Source organism: Nomascus leucogenys, chromosome 11, assembly GCF_006542625.1.
Source record: "Nomascus leucogenys isolate Asia chromosome 11, Asia_NLE_v1, whole genome shotgun sequence".
NCBI classification, from domain to species: Eukaryota; Metazoa; Chordata; class Mammalia; order Primates; family Hylobatidae; genus Nomascus; species Nomascus leucogenys.
The window spans coordinates 40,418,427-40,436,554 of record NC_044391.1 but is presented as its reverse complement, the minus strand read 5'-3'; the positions used below and the strand labels follow the sequence as shown (position 1 = coordinate 40,436,554).

At 37.8% G+C, this 18,128-nt stretch overlaps 1 protein-coding gene across 1 annotated transcript in view; it reads right to left on the bottom strand.

The window, feature by feature from the left end:
- Positions 1–18,128, bottom strand: part of HDAC9 (histone deacetylase 9) — a 906,822-nt gene that overhangs the window by 11,833 nt on the left and 876,861 nt on the right. The window contains exon 26 of the mRNA XM_030822201.1: positions 6,736–6,883. Within this exon, the coding sequence (XP_030678061.1) occupies positions 6,736–6,883 (148 nt within the window). The remainder of the gene's footprint in view (positions 1–6,735; positions 6,884–18,128) is intronic.

Here is an 18,128-nt window from a genome sequence, read left to right as displayed (position 1 = left end):
ATCCGCAGGTATATGGATAAACAAATTAGGGTGTATTAATACACTGGAGTAATGTACAATAATAAAAATGAAGAAACTTCTGATTGTCAATGGCATGAATAGATCTCAAAAACATGCTTAATGAGGTGAAATAAGTCAGATTAAAGAATACAGTACACATGCATGATTCTATTTAAATGAAATTCAAGAGCAGGCAAACATAATTGATGGTGTTAAAAGTAAAATGGTAGTTACCTCTGGAGGGAGTGGCACCAACTGGGAAGTGGCAGAAGCAAACTTTTTGGAGGTAATAAAAATGTTCTTGAACTTGTTCTGGGTGGCATTTATATGAGTGTGGCGTTGGTAAAAATCTTAGAACCTGTGCATGTTATTATATGTAAGATATATTTCCATTAAAAATTAATTAAGGTCATTGTTGGAAACATCAGAAAAGAAAGAGGAAGAATGTTAGAAGTAAGGCAGGAATTATAGGTATGAGTCTACTAATACAGACCTTATGGAGCCTATTGAAGATGATGATCTTTATGTTAATGGAAATGGAAAAGTATTGAAGGGTTTCAAGCAGAGGCATGACCAGATATGCTTTCCAGTTGTTTTGTTGTTTTTGATTGAGGTGTATAAAATGGATTAGAAAGAAGGTAAAACTGGATATGAAAACCAGTAAGGAAAGTACTGTAAAAGTTTGGATGAGAGATGAAGATACTTTGGACTGAGTGTCAGCAGTAGAAGTTAAAAATATATATATTGTCTCAAGTTATTGTCTTATAAAGTAAGGGCTTCTTAAATTGTCTTGTCAAAGTAAAGACATCTTGAATCCTTTTGTCCTATTTACTATGTGAAATCTACATATTCTTCCACCCTGATTCACTTCTCCCTGGTTCTGCGATTTGCTCCCCAGTCCTTGACCTATCAGGTGTTTCGTTCTGTTTTGCTTTTTTTTTTTCATTTTGCGAGACCCTATTTCAATCTTATCAAAGACTTGTCATTTATTATAGTTGATTGTTCATGTTTGTTTCTGTGGTAGGAAGAATAATAGTCCCCAAAGGTATCCATGTCCTAATCCTTGGAACGTGTGAGTATGTTACCTTACCTGGCAAAAGTGATTTTGTAGTTGTGATTAAAGTTATGGGTGATAAGGTGGAGAAATTAATCGTAAATTATCCTGGTGAGTCTAATCTAATCACATGAGCCCTTAATGGCAGAAACCCTTTCTCAGCTGAAGGCAGAGAGAGATATGATGACTGAAGAAAGGTCAGACAGATGTGCAGTTGCTGGCTTTAAAGATGGAGGAAGGGGTCATGAGCCAAGGAATGCAGGCAACCTCCAGGAGATGGAAAAGGCAAGGAAACCAATTTTCCCCCAGAGCCTCCACAAATGAAGGCAGCCTTGCCAATACATTGCTTTTAGCTCAGTGAGACCTGGGTTAGTTAGACTTCCGACGGACAGAAACTTTGTGTTGTTTTAAGCCATTAAATTTGCAGTATTCTACTGCTGCTGTAAAAAAGTATGTGAATGTTTTGAGGAATACAAGGCAGCTTTGTGATCCTGGCCCCTAACACTTTATCTGGCTCCTAGAAATAATCAGAAAGTGTTGAAAGAGTGAATGAACTTGATATTTTCACATGTTCTTCTTCCTCATTCTGCTGGTTGGAGGATAGTCCTGATTGATTTAACCTATGGGCAGCTAAAGGTATAGATGCCCAAGCATAGGCTCTATATTCTTATATTATAGATTACTGAATGATGGCCAATATATTAAAAGAAGAAACAGGCTGGGCACGGTGGCTTACGCCTGTAATCCCAGCACTTTGGGAGGCAGAAGTGGGCTGATCATGAGGCCAGGAGATTGAGACCACCTGGCTGACACGGTGAAACCCCATCTCTACTAAAAATACAAAAAAATTATCTGGGCATGGTGGCACGTGCCTGTAGTCCCAGCTACTCAAGAGGCTGAGGCAAGAGAATCGCTTGAACCCGGGAGGTGGAGGTTGCAGTGAGCTGAGATCACGCCACTGCACTCTAGCCTGGGCGACAGAGTGAGACTCCATCTCAAAAAAAAAGAAGGAAAAGAAGGAGAAGGAGGAGGAGGAGGAGGAGGAGGGGGAAGAATAAGAGGAGGAAGAAGAAGAAGCGTAACAAATTGAGGAAGAAGAAAAATGATAGAAAAATAATAAAAATCAACCTTTATCAAGTTTTATCAAGTATTTACTACATGCTAGGTATTGTTTTAAGTTCTTGTGATGTGTTGTTTCGATTCTCAAAACTCTATGAAATTTTTCTCTCATTTTAAAGATGAGGAAAATTAAACTCAGAGAGCTTAAGTAACTTGCCCTTGAGCAAACAACTGTGAAGTGTGGAGACTCTAGAGGCAAGCTCTACTCTTCCTCTGTAGTGATAAAAGGATAGGATTGAAGGAGCGAAGAAAAAGATGAGATGGAAAGCTAAATTATGCATCTTATTTGATATATGTTTCTATTCAATTTTGTTTCTTTTTTCAAAGTAAACACTGTTTTATAAATAATACAGAACTGAACCCCAAAATACATAATTGGGCATTGGAGGATTGGAACATCCCTAATGTTCTAAGTCAGACTTCATATGAACCTCAAAACCACATGTTAGACACGTCGGGAAAATAGAGATAAAATGATGGCCCTGGGAAGAGGAGGAAAGATAAGTGAAGAGGGGTGCCTGCTAATACAGTTTGGATAAATGTTCCTGCCCAAATCTCATTTTGAAATATAATCCTCAGTGTTGGAGATGGGGCCTCATGAGAGGTGTTTGGATCATGGAGGTAGATCCCTCATGAATGGCTTGCACCATCTCCATGGTGATAACTAAGCTCTTGCTCTGAGCTCACATGGGATCTGGCTGTTTAAAAGTGTGTGGCTTCTTCCCCTCCCCTCTCTCTCTTGTTTGCTTCTGCTTTTGCCATGTGATGTACCCACTCCCCAATCACCTTCCTCCATGATTTTAAGCTTCCTGAGGCCTCTTGAGAAGCCACGCAGATGCCAGGAACTTGCTTCCTGAAAGGCCTGTGGAACTGTGAGCTAATTAAATCTCTTTTCTTTATAAATTACCCATTCTCAGTTATTTATATAATAGCAATGCAAGAACAGCCTAATGCACATACTTAGTTATCTAAGTTGTCTAAATAAGTTCTTAGTTACCTAAACAAGTGCTTAACATAACAGTATCATGGAATAAAATAAGAGGGGTGAATAATTTGTGCAACATTTAGCTTCTAGAAGCCTTTGGAGACACAATCCCATTGGATGGGCTATTTGAGGAAAACCATGTTTCTAAGTACATTAGATATGAATGTACATTTAATAATGGTCTATATTTCTATATAAATCTTAAGATTCAGGAAAATGGGGTTTTTGATGTCCTTGGAACTATTGATTAGCTATTCAAAGCTCAGGTAGATGATACTTGGATTTAGCTGATTATTGCACTTTTATATTCACAAACTAGATAGTTACTCAAAAAACAAAGAGGTCAGACTTTGAATAATATGTTTTCTCATGTTTCTGTATTATCTAATGACATGAAACCATCACGTTCATGAGAAAGGTTGCCAAAAGTTGAAAGTTAAATGATTAAAGAGACAACTATTCTGGATTTTGTTAAAAAAATGTAACACGATTTACAGGTCAAAATGACAACTACAAATCTAACTTTCCAGTTTGTTTGTTTTTTGTGTTAGTTAAAAAAAAAAAACAAAAAAACAAAGTCACAAAGTCAGGCATTCTAGGGTGCAAATGTGCTCCTAAATACCTAATAGTTGATCATCTTAAAGTATTGATTGCCTTTCCAAATCTTTTCTTGATCTTCAGCAGAGCCTGAACTGGTATCCAAGAGTAAACCTGAGTACTGCACTGACCTTTCCAAAGTAGAAGCATTTTGAAACAGATATTCAACAAATGCAAACTACAATTGTTTAAAGGTACACATTCCTAGCAAACAAGAAGAAAACTTCTTGCTTCTAAGTAGTATGCTATATGTGACCAGGCCTATATATTTAATTTTATTTGACTATATAACTTGGATCCCTTCAAGATTTTTTGTATTGTTTTGTTTTGTTGAGCCATCGATCATTTTTTTTGATCAAGTCTTTTGCCCCCGGAAAATTATGTGTTATGTTTGAAAATGAACTATCCCCAAAATGAATTCCCACATATCAGCCTTTTCCTAGTAATTTATTCTTCAAGGCCCATCAATGTAGTTATTAAAATGAAATGACTATCTGCACTGTGTTGTCATCCCCTCCCCCATCCAAGAAAAATGAACAAAAAATACTTACAATGGTTCTTAGCCAGGAGCATTTTATCCCTTATTCACTAGTGGTAAATGAGTCAGATATGAGTTGGCCAGGAAAAGAGCTGCTTTGCCCAAAATCTTAGTATGAAATGAGTCATCTCACTCCAAACACCAATATGTTCTCCAAAACAACTGGCAAGAATTTCCTATAAAAAGAATCTTGCCTTCACTCTTTTCCATCCATTTAGCGCTCTGATTTTTCTAATTTTTCAATTTCCTGTGTGCTTATAATATTGCATTCATAAGAAAAGCCCAGAAACATTTCCGCCACTTTATCTCATTTTGAAAGTCATCTTTCCTGTATTGAGTAGGGGGACAATACTTATAGTATTCCCCTGAAAAGAGTAAATGCTCTGATGCTCTGTGGCTTTTCAGAGCATTCTCTCTCTCTCTTTCTGTGTGTGTGTGTGTGTGTGTGTGTGTGTATGTGTGTGTGTGTGTGTGTCTGTCTGTCTCTGATGAAATTCATGCATGGTTCAATTGAAATGCAAGAGCCAGTTCTAGAAGAATTTTTCTTTTCCTCTGCTGAAAAAGGGAGTTCAGTTCAAAGCCATCAAAAATATTTCAAGCAAAACTATTTTTCTTCCCACAAGAAAAATCAATCACAATAGATATAATCTGTCTAAAAGTGATAAACGAACATGAAACCAGGCTACACGCTTTGACTCTGCTTTCCTGCACATCAGAACATTCACATTCTCTCTCTGCCATCAGATGAAGCTTAAAATAAAAATCACTGTGGACTGAAGCCAAGGTTAAATCTCTATAGACTATCATGAGTCAAGCACACTATTTACCTGAGGATAAACAAGTTTGCCTACAGGGCCAATTCCTGCCAAACTGCTGAGATTTTTATATTACTTGAGGCTCATAACATCACTTATTATTGTTAATTATTCTAAGCTCTGCAATTTAACAGGCAAAATTATTTACAATTCATTTCACTCAGGTTGGAATTTAGCTTCTTTTTTCTATATTAAATTAATTCTAAAGAATAGCTATGCTCCTTTTATATCCAACACTAACAGATGTTAGTTTCCTCAGTTTTATGGCCCTCAGATGACAGACAACTAACTGTTTTTGGCCGTGGGAATAATTGCAACACCTTTGGATTATGAACTTGGTTCAGTTCTTAGCTGGGAACGGCAGGGGGTTAGTTCATATTATCAAAGATGTAAAGTAAGTTTTCCCGTATGCTCTAGATATTCATATAAAGATATCTTTCAATAGAGTAATATACAACTTTTCCCCCTTATTGCTAATCTGCTGTTTAAGTGGTTATGGTAAGAGAAAATAACTGCATAAAAATAAAATCTCTTATTCATTTTATCTCCTGCTCTTGGCCAAAACAAGATGTTAAATCCATTAAACTCTGAGTATCCAGTAAAAGCAAGAAAGTAGAACTGTTCGTATTTGTGCATTCTTGGGAAAATTGCCAACCTGTGCACTAGTAGCAGGATCTGCGTAATTAATGGTGATGTTATTGACGGAGGGAGTCTGATTTCCTTCTCAGGAGCAATTTAAGAGTGCAAGCTGGCAGAGCTTTAGCAAAGCCTCACCTGATTTGTTTTTAAATTGAGGAAATGTGACCTTGAAGTCAGCCATAGAAATCACCAATATTTATGTACATTTGTGGTGGCTTTGGTAGACTTCAAAGAAATTCTGAATGTACCCTTTTCTGTAGAACTGAATGATGAACACCAAATGCACAAACTGACAAACATTCCTTAAAAAGAGAACAAGCGAACCAAATCTTAGTTTAACTGAATTTTTTTCTCCAGAAATCTATATTCATAAGAAGACGCATTAAAACCAATTCTGTCTTATCAGAGGATAAAATAAAGTCAGCCCCAAGTTCACACAGTCCTTTACACACAGCCTCTTGTCTCCTTTGCAGGCAACTTCCACCTTTATCCAGTTGTTGGACCTCAAGAACAGCCACATAAGGAGTGTGTATGTATTTTGGCTATCCAACGGTCTAGCATTATTTCCATCTTCTACTCTCCTCTTTCTCTTTGTTATATCAGCAATTTCAAAATGATTAGAGAAAGAAAAAGAACATCTGGAAAAACAGAGATAACTAGGAAAAGGAGTTAAGCCCACAAGCAGCTCTTTCCATAACGATCTGCACTCAATTATCTGATAAGGCGTGAGTTTTCTCACCATCTGTCTCATCCCCTCTATTTCTCTGTGAACTGCAACCACATGCTCCAGCTCTGCATTTCGCCTGAAGAATGAAGCAATGAATTCTCAATAGCCTAAAGCATGTGCTGTGGCATCTGTGGCTTTGGAGAGGACAGGTGGTGGAAGTGGAGGAGACAGGTGAAGGAAAGCCAGGAGGAAGATTCACAAACATCAACGATGAGCCTGGATATGACTGACCCGGATTATTCCCCCACGTTGGATTCATACCTGCTGTCTTCCTGAGCAAAGGGCTGTTCCACATCCACTGTTAGGGAGGCCAGGGCAGAAACGGTCTCTGTCTCCTCTTGCAACTGAGCACCAGCCAGAGCACAGCCCCTTGGCACAGCCACCATCCTTACTGACTTCCAATACTTGCCTAGGAAAAACATCCATCATACTTTATAAGAATTGTAATTATAGCAGTAATAATCAGAATACTCATATAAGTCCAACTCAGAGCAGTTGTCAAGTTAAAATTCCCCACGTTATACACAGTTGTAATTTGGTTTCTTAACTGTTATGATTAAGTCTTTTTCTCAATCTAAGAATGCCAAGTGGTGAAGTGTCCATATTCCCAAGCTGAGTCTCCCCCTTGCTTACACAGCAATAAAGTGAGGAATAATCCATGGCCTACTGAACTCACCCTCAGACTGACAGCTGTCTCTGCAACTAAGTAAGCAAACTCCGGGCTTCACGCTCCCTGGGAAACCCACAAGAGACCAGGAGGCAGCACTCTTACAGAGAAAATGAATGGAATCGTACTGTTAAACATGGCTACTTGAATCATTAACTTTAAGAAAATGAAGTTGGAATATTAAAGAAAAAGAAAAGCCCAGAAATGCCAGCATGAATTGAATGGCAACTTTGCCAGAACAATCAGGTTTGTTAGTCCTGGATGTTCTTTCTTTCTCAACCTCAGGGTGTGTACTAGAACAATAATTGATTTAAAACTTTAATATATATACTGGCTGATGTTGGAGCCCATCCATATGTCATACTGATGTTTCTTTTTTTGAGGCAGGAAAGGAGAAAGAGAGGAAAATAGAAGGTCATTTCATGAGAACATGCCAATGGGATAAATATGAAAGAGCAGAGTTAATGGCTTTCTTGCAGCCCTTAGGCTATTTTTTTGTGAAATGACGAGTAGCCCCAAATCAAAGTAAGAGAATCTCCCTAGGTGCTGACATGACTCACCAGGTTAGTACTATCTCTGCAGCCCGACTAGTTGGCAAGAACTTTGGTATGCAGTGTTTGCTTACTTCTTAGAAAAAAAGCCTTATTTGAGTGGAAAAGGCAAATGGGTGAATGCTGGATTGGGCAGTAAGATAACAGGGTTCTGGACCCAGCACTGCCATCCCAATGACGTTAGTGAGGCTTCGCAGGACTTTATTTCTGTCTCTGAAATAGGGAGATGCCTCAAATCTCTTGCAACTGTAACATTTTATGATTGGCCTTTGCTTCTTACTGTTTCGTAGAGGGACAGATGTCACATCAGGAGAGGATACTCAGTCTCCCCCATCTGTTCCCCATGCCAAAAAGACCATCTGACATAGGTGTCCATTACTATTTAACTTGCTGTGATCCTTTATTCTGACCAAAGTCTGAGAAACACAAACCTTTTAATTTGAACCAAACAATGACAATTCTGTCAATGAATCCAAAAACTAACATTTTTTGAAAGCTAAGGCTTTTCCACATGTCGAGGACACAAAGATGCTTCCCCAACACCAAGAAATGCATGGTCCAGTTGAGTCAGCCCTGTTAGTTAAGAATTACAATTCTGTGTGTAAAATGCCCACAGTGACCTTGAATGGGAATAAGTAGCATATGTATTTAAGATGATGGGAAAGTATGGGAAGACACGCCAGGAAAAATAACACTTGACTGAGTATTTGAAAGAAAGATCATTAGAAATTAGAGTGCAAATGTGCTCCTAAAAACCTAATAGTTGATCATCCTGATGTCTTGATTGCCTTTCCAAATCTTTTCTTGATCTTCAGCAGAGTGAGGTGGTGGTCATGGGATATCCCTGGAAGGGGAAACAGCACATACAAATATACAGAGACTGGAGTCTCTGTGTTTTACTGGGTGACTGTCAACTGCTGGGAATGACTAGAACATAGGAAGAGTCTGGAGTGGGATGGATGAGACTGCTATGGTAGGCAAGGGCTAATTAATACACACTCTTGAATGACAGACCGATGATCCTGGACTTCAGCCTGAGGATGATCAGGGGGCATTTTAAGCAGACAAGATATAGAATCAGGCTTATGTTTTTAAAAGATCCCTTTGGAGAGATTATGGGTGATGGATTGAAAGGTGATAACAGTGGGGGCAGGAAGACCCATTTCACTTCTTGACAAAAGTCCAAGTGGGAAACCATGATGTCTAATCCAAAAGGAAGTAACAGAATCGAAACAAGACGCTAAGAGATATTTGGGAGGTTGAAAATGTATCTTTGGCCTACCCTACATCTATCAACTTTGAAAGTTATCTCTGAATTAACAGTTCCATTCCCAGGGCCTAGTTTCCCTAGATCACAGTGTCAAATATTATCCAGCTCTAATATTTCATGATTGGCCTTTCTTTAACTTGCTGTTTCACGAAGGAACAGATGTCACATTAGGGGTCGGAAATTCAGTCTCACCACCCACTTTCCATGCCAACAAGACCTTTTGACATAGGTGTCCACTACTATTAAACTTACTTTCAAGTTAGTGTTATTGTAGTATTACCCAAGTTGAAAATTCCATATACCATCTATAAGTACATATATTGTAATGAGTTACACAAAATATTATTATTAAACATTATTTTAGCAGATGACATTTGTAAAGCTAGTGATGCCTTATGACATCCTTTTCTTGTTTTCTATGACGGCTAACATGGGGACTCTGACAAACACACTATAAGTGACTAGTGGCTTATGGGTCAAATTATACAGACTATAGGAAAGACAAACTAGCATTATTGAGAACTAAATATGTACCAAGACTGTGCTAGGTGTTTCTACATTTATAATTTGTAATTTTATTTAACCCTGGTGACAACTATTTAGGCAATGTCAGGTAGTGTTTTTTAAGATCACATGGCTAATAGGCAGAGGAGCTAAAATCCTTACTCAGCACTAATTTTAAATTGCCTCTTCCTCTGCACTCTGCTGTCCTCCACCCACCTTCCAGTAGACATAAAAATACCAAAAAGCTCAATTATAAAATTCTCAGCTTAAACGAATTATGCATATTGCAAATTATTTACTAAAGAAATAATCTTTGGAAATGATACGTTACCCTTGTACTTTCGATATGTGATTCAGTTGACCCACATTTTATTGACTTTATGGTTTATTTGGACAGTGTGAGACTATCATGTTGAAACTAGTTCATTCTACTCTTAATTTCTCATAAAATTGCACTATTGCAAGTACCTTTTACCAGGTAAATAATTGAGGCTATCATAAAACTGGAGACAGGGCTAATTGAAGTGTATGAATAAGAACCTCATCAAAGGCCAGGCTGGGATTACACAAAGTGCTGTAAACCCAGCACTTTGGGAGGCTGAGGGGGGTGGATCACTTGAGTTCAGGAATTTGAGACCAGCCTGGCCAACATAGTGAAACCCCGTCTCTACTAAAAATACAAAAAATATCCAGGCGTGGTGGCGCATGCCTATAATCCTGGCTACTCGGGAGGCTGAGGCAGGAGAATCCTTTGAACCCGGGAGGCCGAGTTTGCAGTGGGCTAAGATTGTGCCACTGCACTCCAGGCTGGGTGACAGGGCAAGACTCCATCTCAAAAAAAAAAAAAAAAAAAAAGCTCATCGAAAATTGAGCTAACTAAAAGTATTTCCAGATTGGAGATATTGGAGATCCCACACTAATCCGGGAGAAGTCACTGGATCACAATGGAGCACAATTTCCACATTTATAAATAATAGTGGTAGGCTTAATGATATGAAAGTTTTATTCCTGCTCTCATTCTCACTTATTGTGATCCTTCTGATCACATGTTACATATCAATCTCGGATGTTACAATAAATTTGCTATGGCAGAAAACCTTTTCTTTTCTATGAGCCTACGAACTCTTGAAGAGGCCAGCAAACATTCTTTGCACATAATATGCACATCTGGAATAAGCAAGGGCTTTAATTTTCAAGCATTGGGTCTTATTTCTCAAGAAGAGAGGTCTAGGCCACAAACAAACATCTTTACTTCCATAACACAATCAGGACAGAAGGTATGCATGGTTAATAGCAATCTTTAAGAAGAATGACTGACAATGATCCTTTAAATTTTGGCCCATATGTATGTCAGTACTAGGAAGGATTTAAAATAGTTGAGACCTTTTTGGATAAAATTTAGTGTGTATAAAATATCCTAAGTTAAGATTAAATATTAGAAGTTTGGCTTTTATCCACATGTATGAGTTTCCTGACTCAGAAATAACCCAAAACTTTAAATGCTATTTGGCCTCTGGCAAAGTCTATAAAAACAAGGGAAATATTCTACATTAATAATGCATTTATAGACTACTATCTCTATTCATAGAGGAGAATAATTGAAATGGAAGTGGGTACAGCACCGTCTGTGCAATATGCAGACAATTCAAACCCCATAATTTATGGGTTATATTTTCATGTTATATGTAGGGTCTTTTCTTCCATGACAGAAACAGATGTGCAAGAAAGTCATATCTATTGGCATAGGAATAATATCACCATTATCACATACGAGAAATGAACCAAGGTTGACTGCTAGGGTTTTCAGGAGCTGTTATTCGTAAAGTCAACTATTAGTAATGAGCCACAACTGGGTTGCTCTCCTATGGCTATGCAACTGGCAAAAGAGAAGAGTTTTCCATTAAAATTGGACATGCACACTCCCTCTTCAGTCATATCCTCTATCCTTATTCATTTTTCCCACTATGTAAATCTTCCCACTTTTCGGCACTTTTTAAGGACTATCCAGTCTTCATCATTCTGTATTTTTATCTGGCAAAAGCAACACAAATAATGAATCTACAATAAAGACAAAAAGTAGAGAATGGAATGTAGAGAGTCAAGAGTTAGAGGTGAGGGCCATAGATGGGGTTCTACTGGGTCACACAAGACCCAGAAGAGGGCATCCTGCAGGTACTCTGTAAATGGACTTCAGTATAAACCAGATTGTTCTTGGAAATGGACAATTTGGAAAAATAGGCAGTTGTTGACTCATGAAAATCTGTGTTACACAAGTCACCTATCTACCAAAAGTTTTCTCAATTCAAATCCCTTTGCTACTTTGAAGACTTCCTGACCCCAGAAATCCCCCATTCCATCATCATTTTGGAGACTTAGAGCTGTTACTCCTTCTCAAATTTGCTTTTTTTTTTTACCTTCTTTCCATTTGCATGATGTTGCCTTTCATCTTTACATACCAGGTTATCATAGGAAAAGAAGCTGCTGCTAATCTTGATCTCTTGCTATCTCCCTCCTTCAACCACAGAGATTATTAACACCTGGGGCTTACAAGGAAACTAGGTCTATAGATTTTCTAAAATTTCTTAACACGTTTTTAAGATAAATTTTTTAGCTAAATAGAGAACTTTGGCATGATCGAAAACATTGTTTAAATGCAAAAATAAAGACACATTGAAAATTGGTGCATAAATTGAGTGACCGGGTAATTTTTCATCTAAATTGGGGCTATTTTGAGGCTAAATGGGGATACAAATAAAAATTATATGTTTTGGAAATATTTGTTGGCCAAGAAATTATTTTTATCAGTTGGCCTATAAAATAGTCCTATTCAAAATTTATTGTTACAACTAAAATTCATTTCAAAAAATAAAAATTGCATAATTCATGTTTGTCAAAGCGTGGCTACCAGCTTCTTCTTTATATTGATTATCTGAGCCTTAGAAAATAACATGAGCAGAATTATTACTCCTGCTGAATATCACATATGTTAATCAGTTTTGTAGCTCTATCACTCACTGATACAATATACTGACGTTTTTATGAAAAATGTATTTTTTGTTTCAGTGGGGTCTAAATACTTTAGGCTTTTTGATAGAATTGCCTATAATCTTGAAAACTTAATTGTATGGTTAATAAGTTTGAAATTTTTGGCATCTTTAATTTATCCTTCTCAAGAGACTGCAATATTTTTCATTGAGAAATAGTCTCTACAGCTATGGTGCTACCTGGTAAGCTCAGAACAATTTCTGCTAAAAGCAGAATATTTTCACTTTTAATTTTTAAAATACTGAAATGAGTAACTATTTTATTCCAAATATCTCATGGTTACTGTCTTTTATCTCCTTTCAGCATACTCCACTTTGGCAAACATTTTATGTAACACAAACAAGTTAAATGTCAAAAAGTTTTCGTTGTTTTTGACTCTTCAAAATTTTACCAAATTCAGATGCTGCTATGTCTTCAACTTCACTAATTTTCTTCTTCTGTATTGCATAATCTGCCCTTAATCCATCCAAATTGCAGACTTTTAAAAATATCAAATGCTGTATGTTTTGTCTCTAAAATGTCAATTCGCATGGTTTTTATCTTTTAATTTATCTCTTCATTATGTTCACACTTTCCTCTTCATATTGGAAGTACATTTTTAACGTTCTGAGTCAGTTTCTGTGTATTGATTTGCCTTGTGATCCCTTTCCTACATTTTTGCATGCCTAGTAATTTTCATTTGGATGCTTGACATTGGTAATTTGAACATTTTTTGGCTATTGGATTTTGTCATATTATTTGGGAGAGTACTGGACTTTGTTTTGGCATGAAATTAAGTTACTCACAATTAGCAAAATACTTTTGAGGCTCACTTGTACACTGTGTTAGGATGGCTAAAATGTAGCCTTTAGTGTAGGGCTAATTTAGTCCTATAACTAAGATGATACCATTTTGATGTCTCTGTGTGATGCCTTGTGTATTATAAGATCTCTCCACTCTGGCTAATGCAAACTATTCCCAGTTCTGTGTGAACTCCTTGAATTGTTTAACCTACTACTTTTCGTTGGTTATTTCCGCAGCTTTATGGAGTTTCACCTCACATATGTAAAGAAAACTATTCAAATGAAACATTAAGGAAACTCCTGTAGATGCAGCACTCTGTGTGCCGCGGGTGCGCACGCGTATGTGTGTATGGCAACTTCCTCTCCAATATTTTGCCTCACAAATTCTAGCCACTTTATCCTCCTTTATTTAGAGGATAAGTAATTCTCTGTTTTTTTTTTTTTTTTTTTGAGAGGGAGTCTTGCTCTGTTGCCCGGGCTGGAGTGCAGTGGCCTGATCTCGGCTCACTGCAAGCTCTGCTTCCTGGGTTCACGCCATTCTCCTGCCTCAGCCTCCCAAGTAGCTGGGACTACAGGCGCCTGCCACCACGCCTGGCTAATTTTTTGTATTTTTTAGTAGAGACAGGGTTTCACCATGTTAGCCAGGATGGTCTCGATCTCCTGACCTCGTGATCTGCCCTTCTTGGCCTCCCAAAGTGCTGGGATTACAGGCCTTAGCCGCCGCGCCCAGCGATAAAGTGATTCTCTAACTTTGATCTCTTTATTCTCAACTCAGTAATACCACTGGACCCTATTTGTGTTCTTCTTCCCTATGCTGCAGCCTGGAAACTTCCTCTAGTCAGTTACCCCTGGAATCTGCGGGACTCATTTTGTTTCTTCATTGCCTGAAGGCCAATGTCAGAAAGACAGTGTTCCATATATGTATGGAACATTAGATATCTCTCTATCTATCTGTATCTATATAGTTTTCTCTTGTTTCTGATCAAAGGGCAACTTCTATAGCAGTTACTCTTTCATACATGGGGTCAGAGGTCCACTTATTGAATATTTTGATGAATGATTTCCAACCAATTGGAAAAATATAAAAATTCAGAAAGCTAATTTGCAAAATAGTTCAATATTACTAGAGATGTTCAAACATTCCTAAAGTATGGTTGATAAGGGGAAGCTAAGAGAGAAATTTTGAACTGTCTTGCTGAAGTTTCTTTTTTTTTTTTTTTTTTTTTTTTTGAGGCAGAGTTTTGCTCTTGTTGCCCAGGCTGGAGTGCAATGGCACTATCTCGGCTCACTGCATCCTCTGGCTCCTGGGTTCAAGCGATTCTCTTGCCTCGGCCTCCCAAGTAGCTGGGATTACAGTCATGTGCCACCATGCCTGGCTAATTTTGTATTTTTAGTAGAGACGGGGTTTCTCCAAGTCAGTCAGGCTGGTCTCAAACTCCCAACCCCAGGTGATCCGCCCACCTCGGCCTTCTAAGGTGCTGGGATTATAGGCATGAGCCACCGTGCCGGCCTGAAGTTTCTTTTTTGTTTTTTTTGACTGTCCTCATCAGTCACATATCTAAAACAGTATATTTTATTACCCTAACTATGTTTAAGTAAAGAGTTTTAAAATTTTGACAATAGCTTAGATTTTCATTGGTAGAATATCAAGCTTTTTTAGGTTTTTAAGAGATTGTTATTAAATGTTAACTTTATAATTAAATCTTATTAAATTATTTATAAAAATGGTGTGCTGCATAAGTAATGCTAAGTACATTCCTGCTCTATAAGATGTTATGTTCCACCAAAATTTAAATTTGTATATCAATGCAAAACCAAATGATTTTATTATCAGTGTTACACTTTTACCAAAATTTATAACAAATAGCTTTCACAATAACGCCCTGCTTTTTTTTGGGGGCAACTTTATTTACAAACGCTTTACTTTGATTCCATAAACTGAATGAAAAATATAGAAGAATTATTAGAATTTAGTGATTTTTCTGTTTGAAGCAATTAAGGACATTGTATCATTAGCAAGAAATTATGCTAATGGAATCAAGAAAGAAGAATTATTACCTCACTCCTGAACTTTTCAAAGTAATACTAGAAACTGAAAATTGATTTACAAAATTTTAAATCATAGTCATTTTATCTAAATAAAAAGTAATGCTTCATAGAGTGTTACATAAATGCACCCCCTGCAACTGCACTTCTTAAATTGTTCCTTTTGGTTTTAGTTTTTATTTTTGTTTTGTTTTGGTCAATAATAACTAAACTTTAAAGTAGAAACTGCTGCTTCTTTAACAGCATTGTGTCTTCAGTGTTCGTCTGTGATTTTACTCTGTCCCCTTGACGAATAATGAATATTGACAAACATTTTGTTCAAGTTACATATTCATTATCAGCTCGCTTGGGAAATAGAAGTAGAGCACTCATTTTTAAAATTCACATTCACACTTGTTTGTGAGCTCATTTCAGACAATAATGTTGATAGCGAAATTAAAATATGTAACAAAACATAAAACAAATATATAGTGAAGTTGCAATGTATAATAATTGACAAAATCTCTGTGGCAAAAGTATTGAGAGTGTAAATGCTGTATGGAAGGCTGGTCCTTTCTATTTCCTGAACATATTTTATTCACACCTAACTGCTGATTTCTCAAATTTTCCCCTAACTCTATCTTCTTTTTGGTTTGTTTTTTAGAGTCGGAGTCTCGCTCTGTCACCCAGGCTGGAGCACAGTGGTGCAATCTCCGCTCACTGTAACCTCTGCCTCCCGAGTTCAAGCAATTCTCCTGCCTCAGCCTCATGAGTAGCTGGGATTACAGGTGCACACCACCATGCCCAGCTAATTTGCATTTTTTAGTAGAGACAGGGTTTCATCATATTGGCAGGCTGGTCTCGAACTCCTGACCTCATGATCTGCCTGCCACGGCCTCACAAAGTACTAGGATTACAGGCGTGAGCCACCGGCTCCCGGCCCCTAACTCTAGCTTCTAACGGCTTGGTAGCTTCATGCATGTCACAAGCTACAGCACTGACTACAGCACCCATGACTGGTGTGCCAAGTGGCAGCAATGTTGAGTATTTCTTCCTTTACCTCCCAGATCAGAAATTTAGATGTCATTTACAACTGGTATCCATGAGGACCCTGCATGCTTTTCTTAAAAGGGAAGTGCTAGTTAAATCAGAAAAGGACCTGGAAAACAGAGAATTGTTATCAATTGTATTTCATATAGATTTAACCACGTTTTCAAAGTAAAAATTATATTTACTTTCCATGCATTTCTCATACAGTCAAACGAAACAATGATAGAAGCTAAAGCAAAGTACAGGTGTAACCCATACATCCTTACTCACTTAATAAAACTATAGATAATAATATTTCATTCAGAATGAAAAATCTGAAACAAACGATATCTGGGTGAGATGTTGAGACAACAGACATAAACCAAGACTGACTGTGGCAGACAAGAAAGAACTGTCATTGTAGCAGCCACTGTCAGGGCCTCATCCACATGTCCTGCCCCCTACTAACTCAGTGCACACAACCTCATTTCCATTCACCAGAACCAGCATGTCTTTTCAGGACAGCTTTCAGTGCCCCTGGAGTGTTTTTGCTCTATGACTGGCCAGGAATGTCAGGGTAATATTGTCCCCCAGGAGCAGTATTCAGGCAATAACTGTTTGGAGTTGGAGCATAAATTTCTCTGCTCCCTCGCAGCTCACATGAAATAACTCTGAGCTACGTGTTTTACATCAGCTCTCAGAATTTCCCCAGAGGAATTAAGCTCTAGATACCTACAAGGATAGTTGAACAAATGACACTTCATTTCTTTTCTTGTCACACTTCACTATTCCTCTTCCTTTTCTCCCTATGCCTGCACCTGCAAATAAATGACTTGTACATGACTCCTTGTGTATCAGGATCTGTTTCTGGTAGAAGCCAAACCAAGACAGTCTCCCAGCATGTAACAGATGTGAGGAAAACCTGGTAGAAATTGTTCCTTTCATACATCTCAAGCGTCCTCTCTGTCAATGTTTTGATATATTCAAGCCCTGAGACACATATTACTACAATGCATTGAATGTTGCATTAGAAACCAATCTTTTTTTTGAAAATTAACTTTTATGGAGTAATAAACTATCCCATGTCCTGGAAATAATAGTGCCAACATGAATAGTGAATTATCTCCCTGTACATAGACAAACATAGATATTCCAGTTTTCCTAGCAAGCATGAAGCCAGATTAAGGGGTATTAGATGAAATGAATACTCACCTTCTGGGAAAGAGTCAGTCTCTTGGATATGGAGCTGTGAGTGCATTAATCAGAAGCTATTTATGAATAAACTGCAAAGCTAATTTGTTAACTCACCAAAGAAGTATAGCTTTTATGAGGGCTATACTATTACTGTCAGGATGACCAGTCCATTTTATCTCAATTTCCCTACATGGGAAACCAAATTGCATTCAAAGGATTGTTTCTGTCACTCAGTGATATGGTTAGGCTTTGTGCCCCCACCCAAATCTCACCTTGAATTGTAATCCTCATAATCCCCACGTGTTGAAGGAGAGACCTGGTGGGAGGTGATTGGATCATGGGGGTGGTGTCCCCCATGCTGTTCTCATGATAGTCAGTGAGTTCTCAGGAGATCTGATGGTTTTATGTGTCCGACAGTTCCTCCCTCACACATTTGCTCTCTCTCACCTGCCACCACGTAAGATATGTCTCTTTCCCTTCCATCATGATTATAAGTTTCCTGAGGCCTTCCCAGCCCCGTGGAACTCTGAGTCAATTAAATCTCTTTTCTTTATAAATTGCCCGGTGTTGGGCAGTTGTTTAAAGCA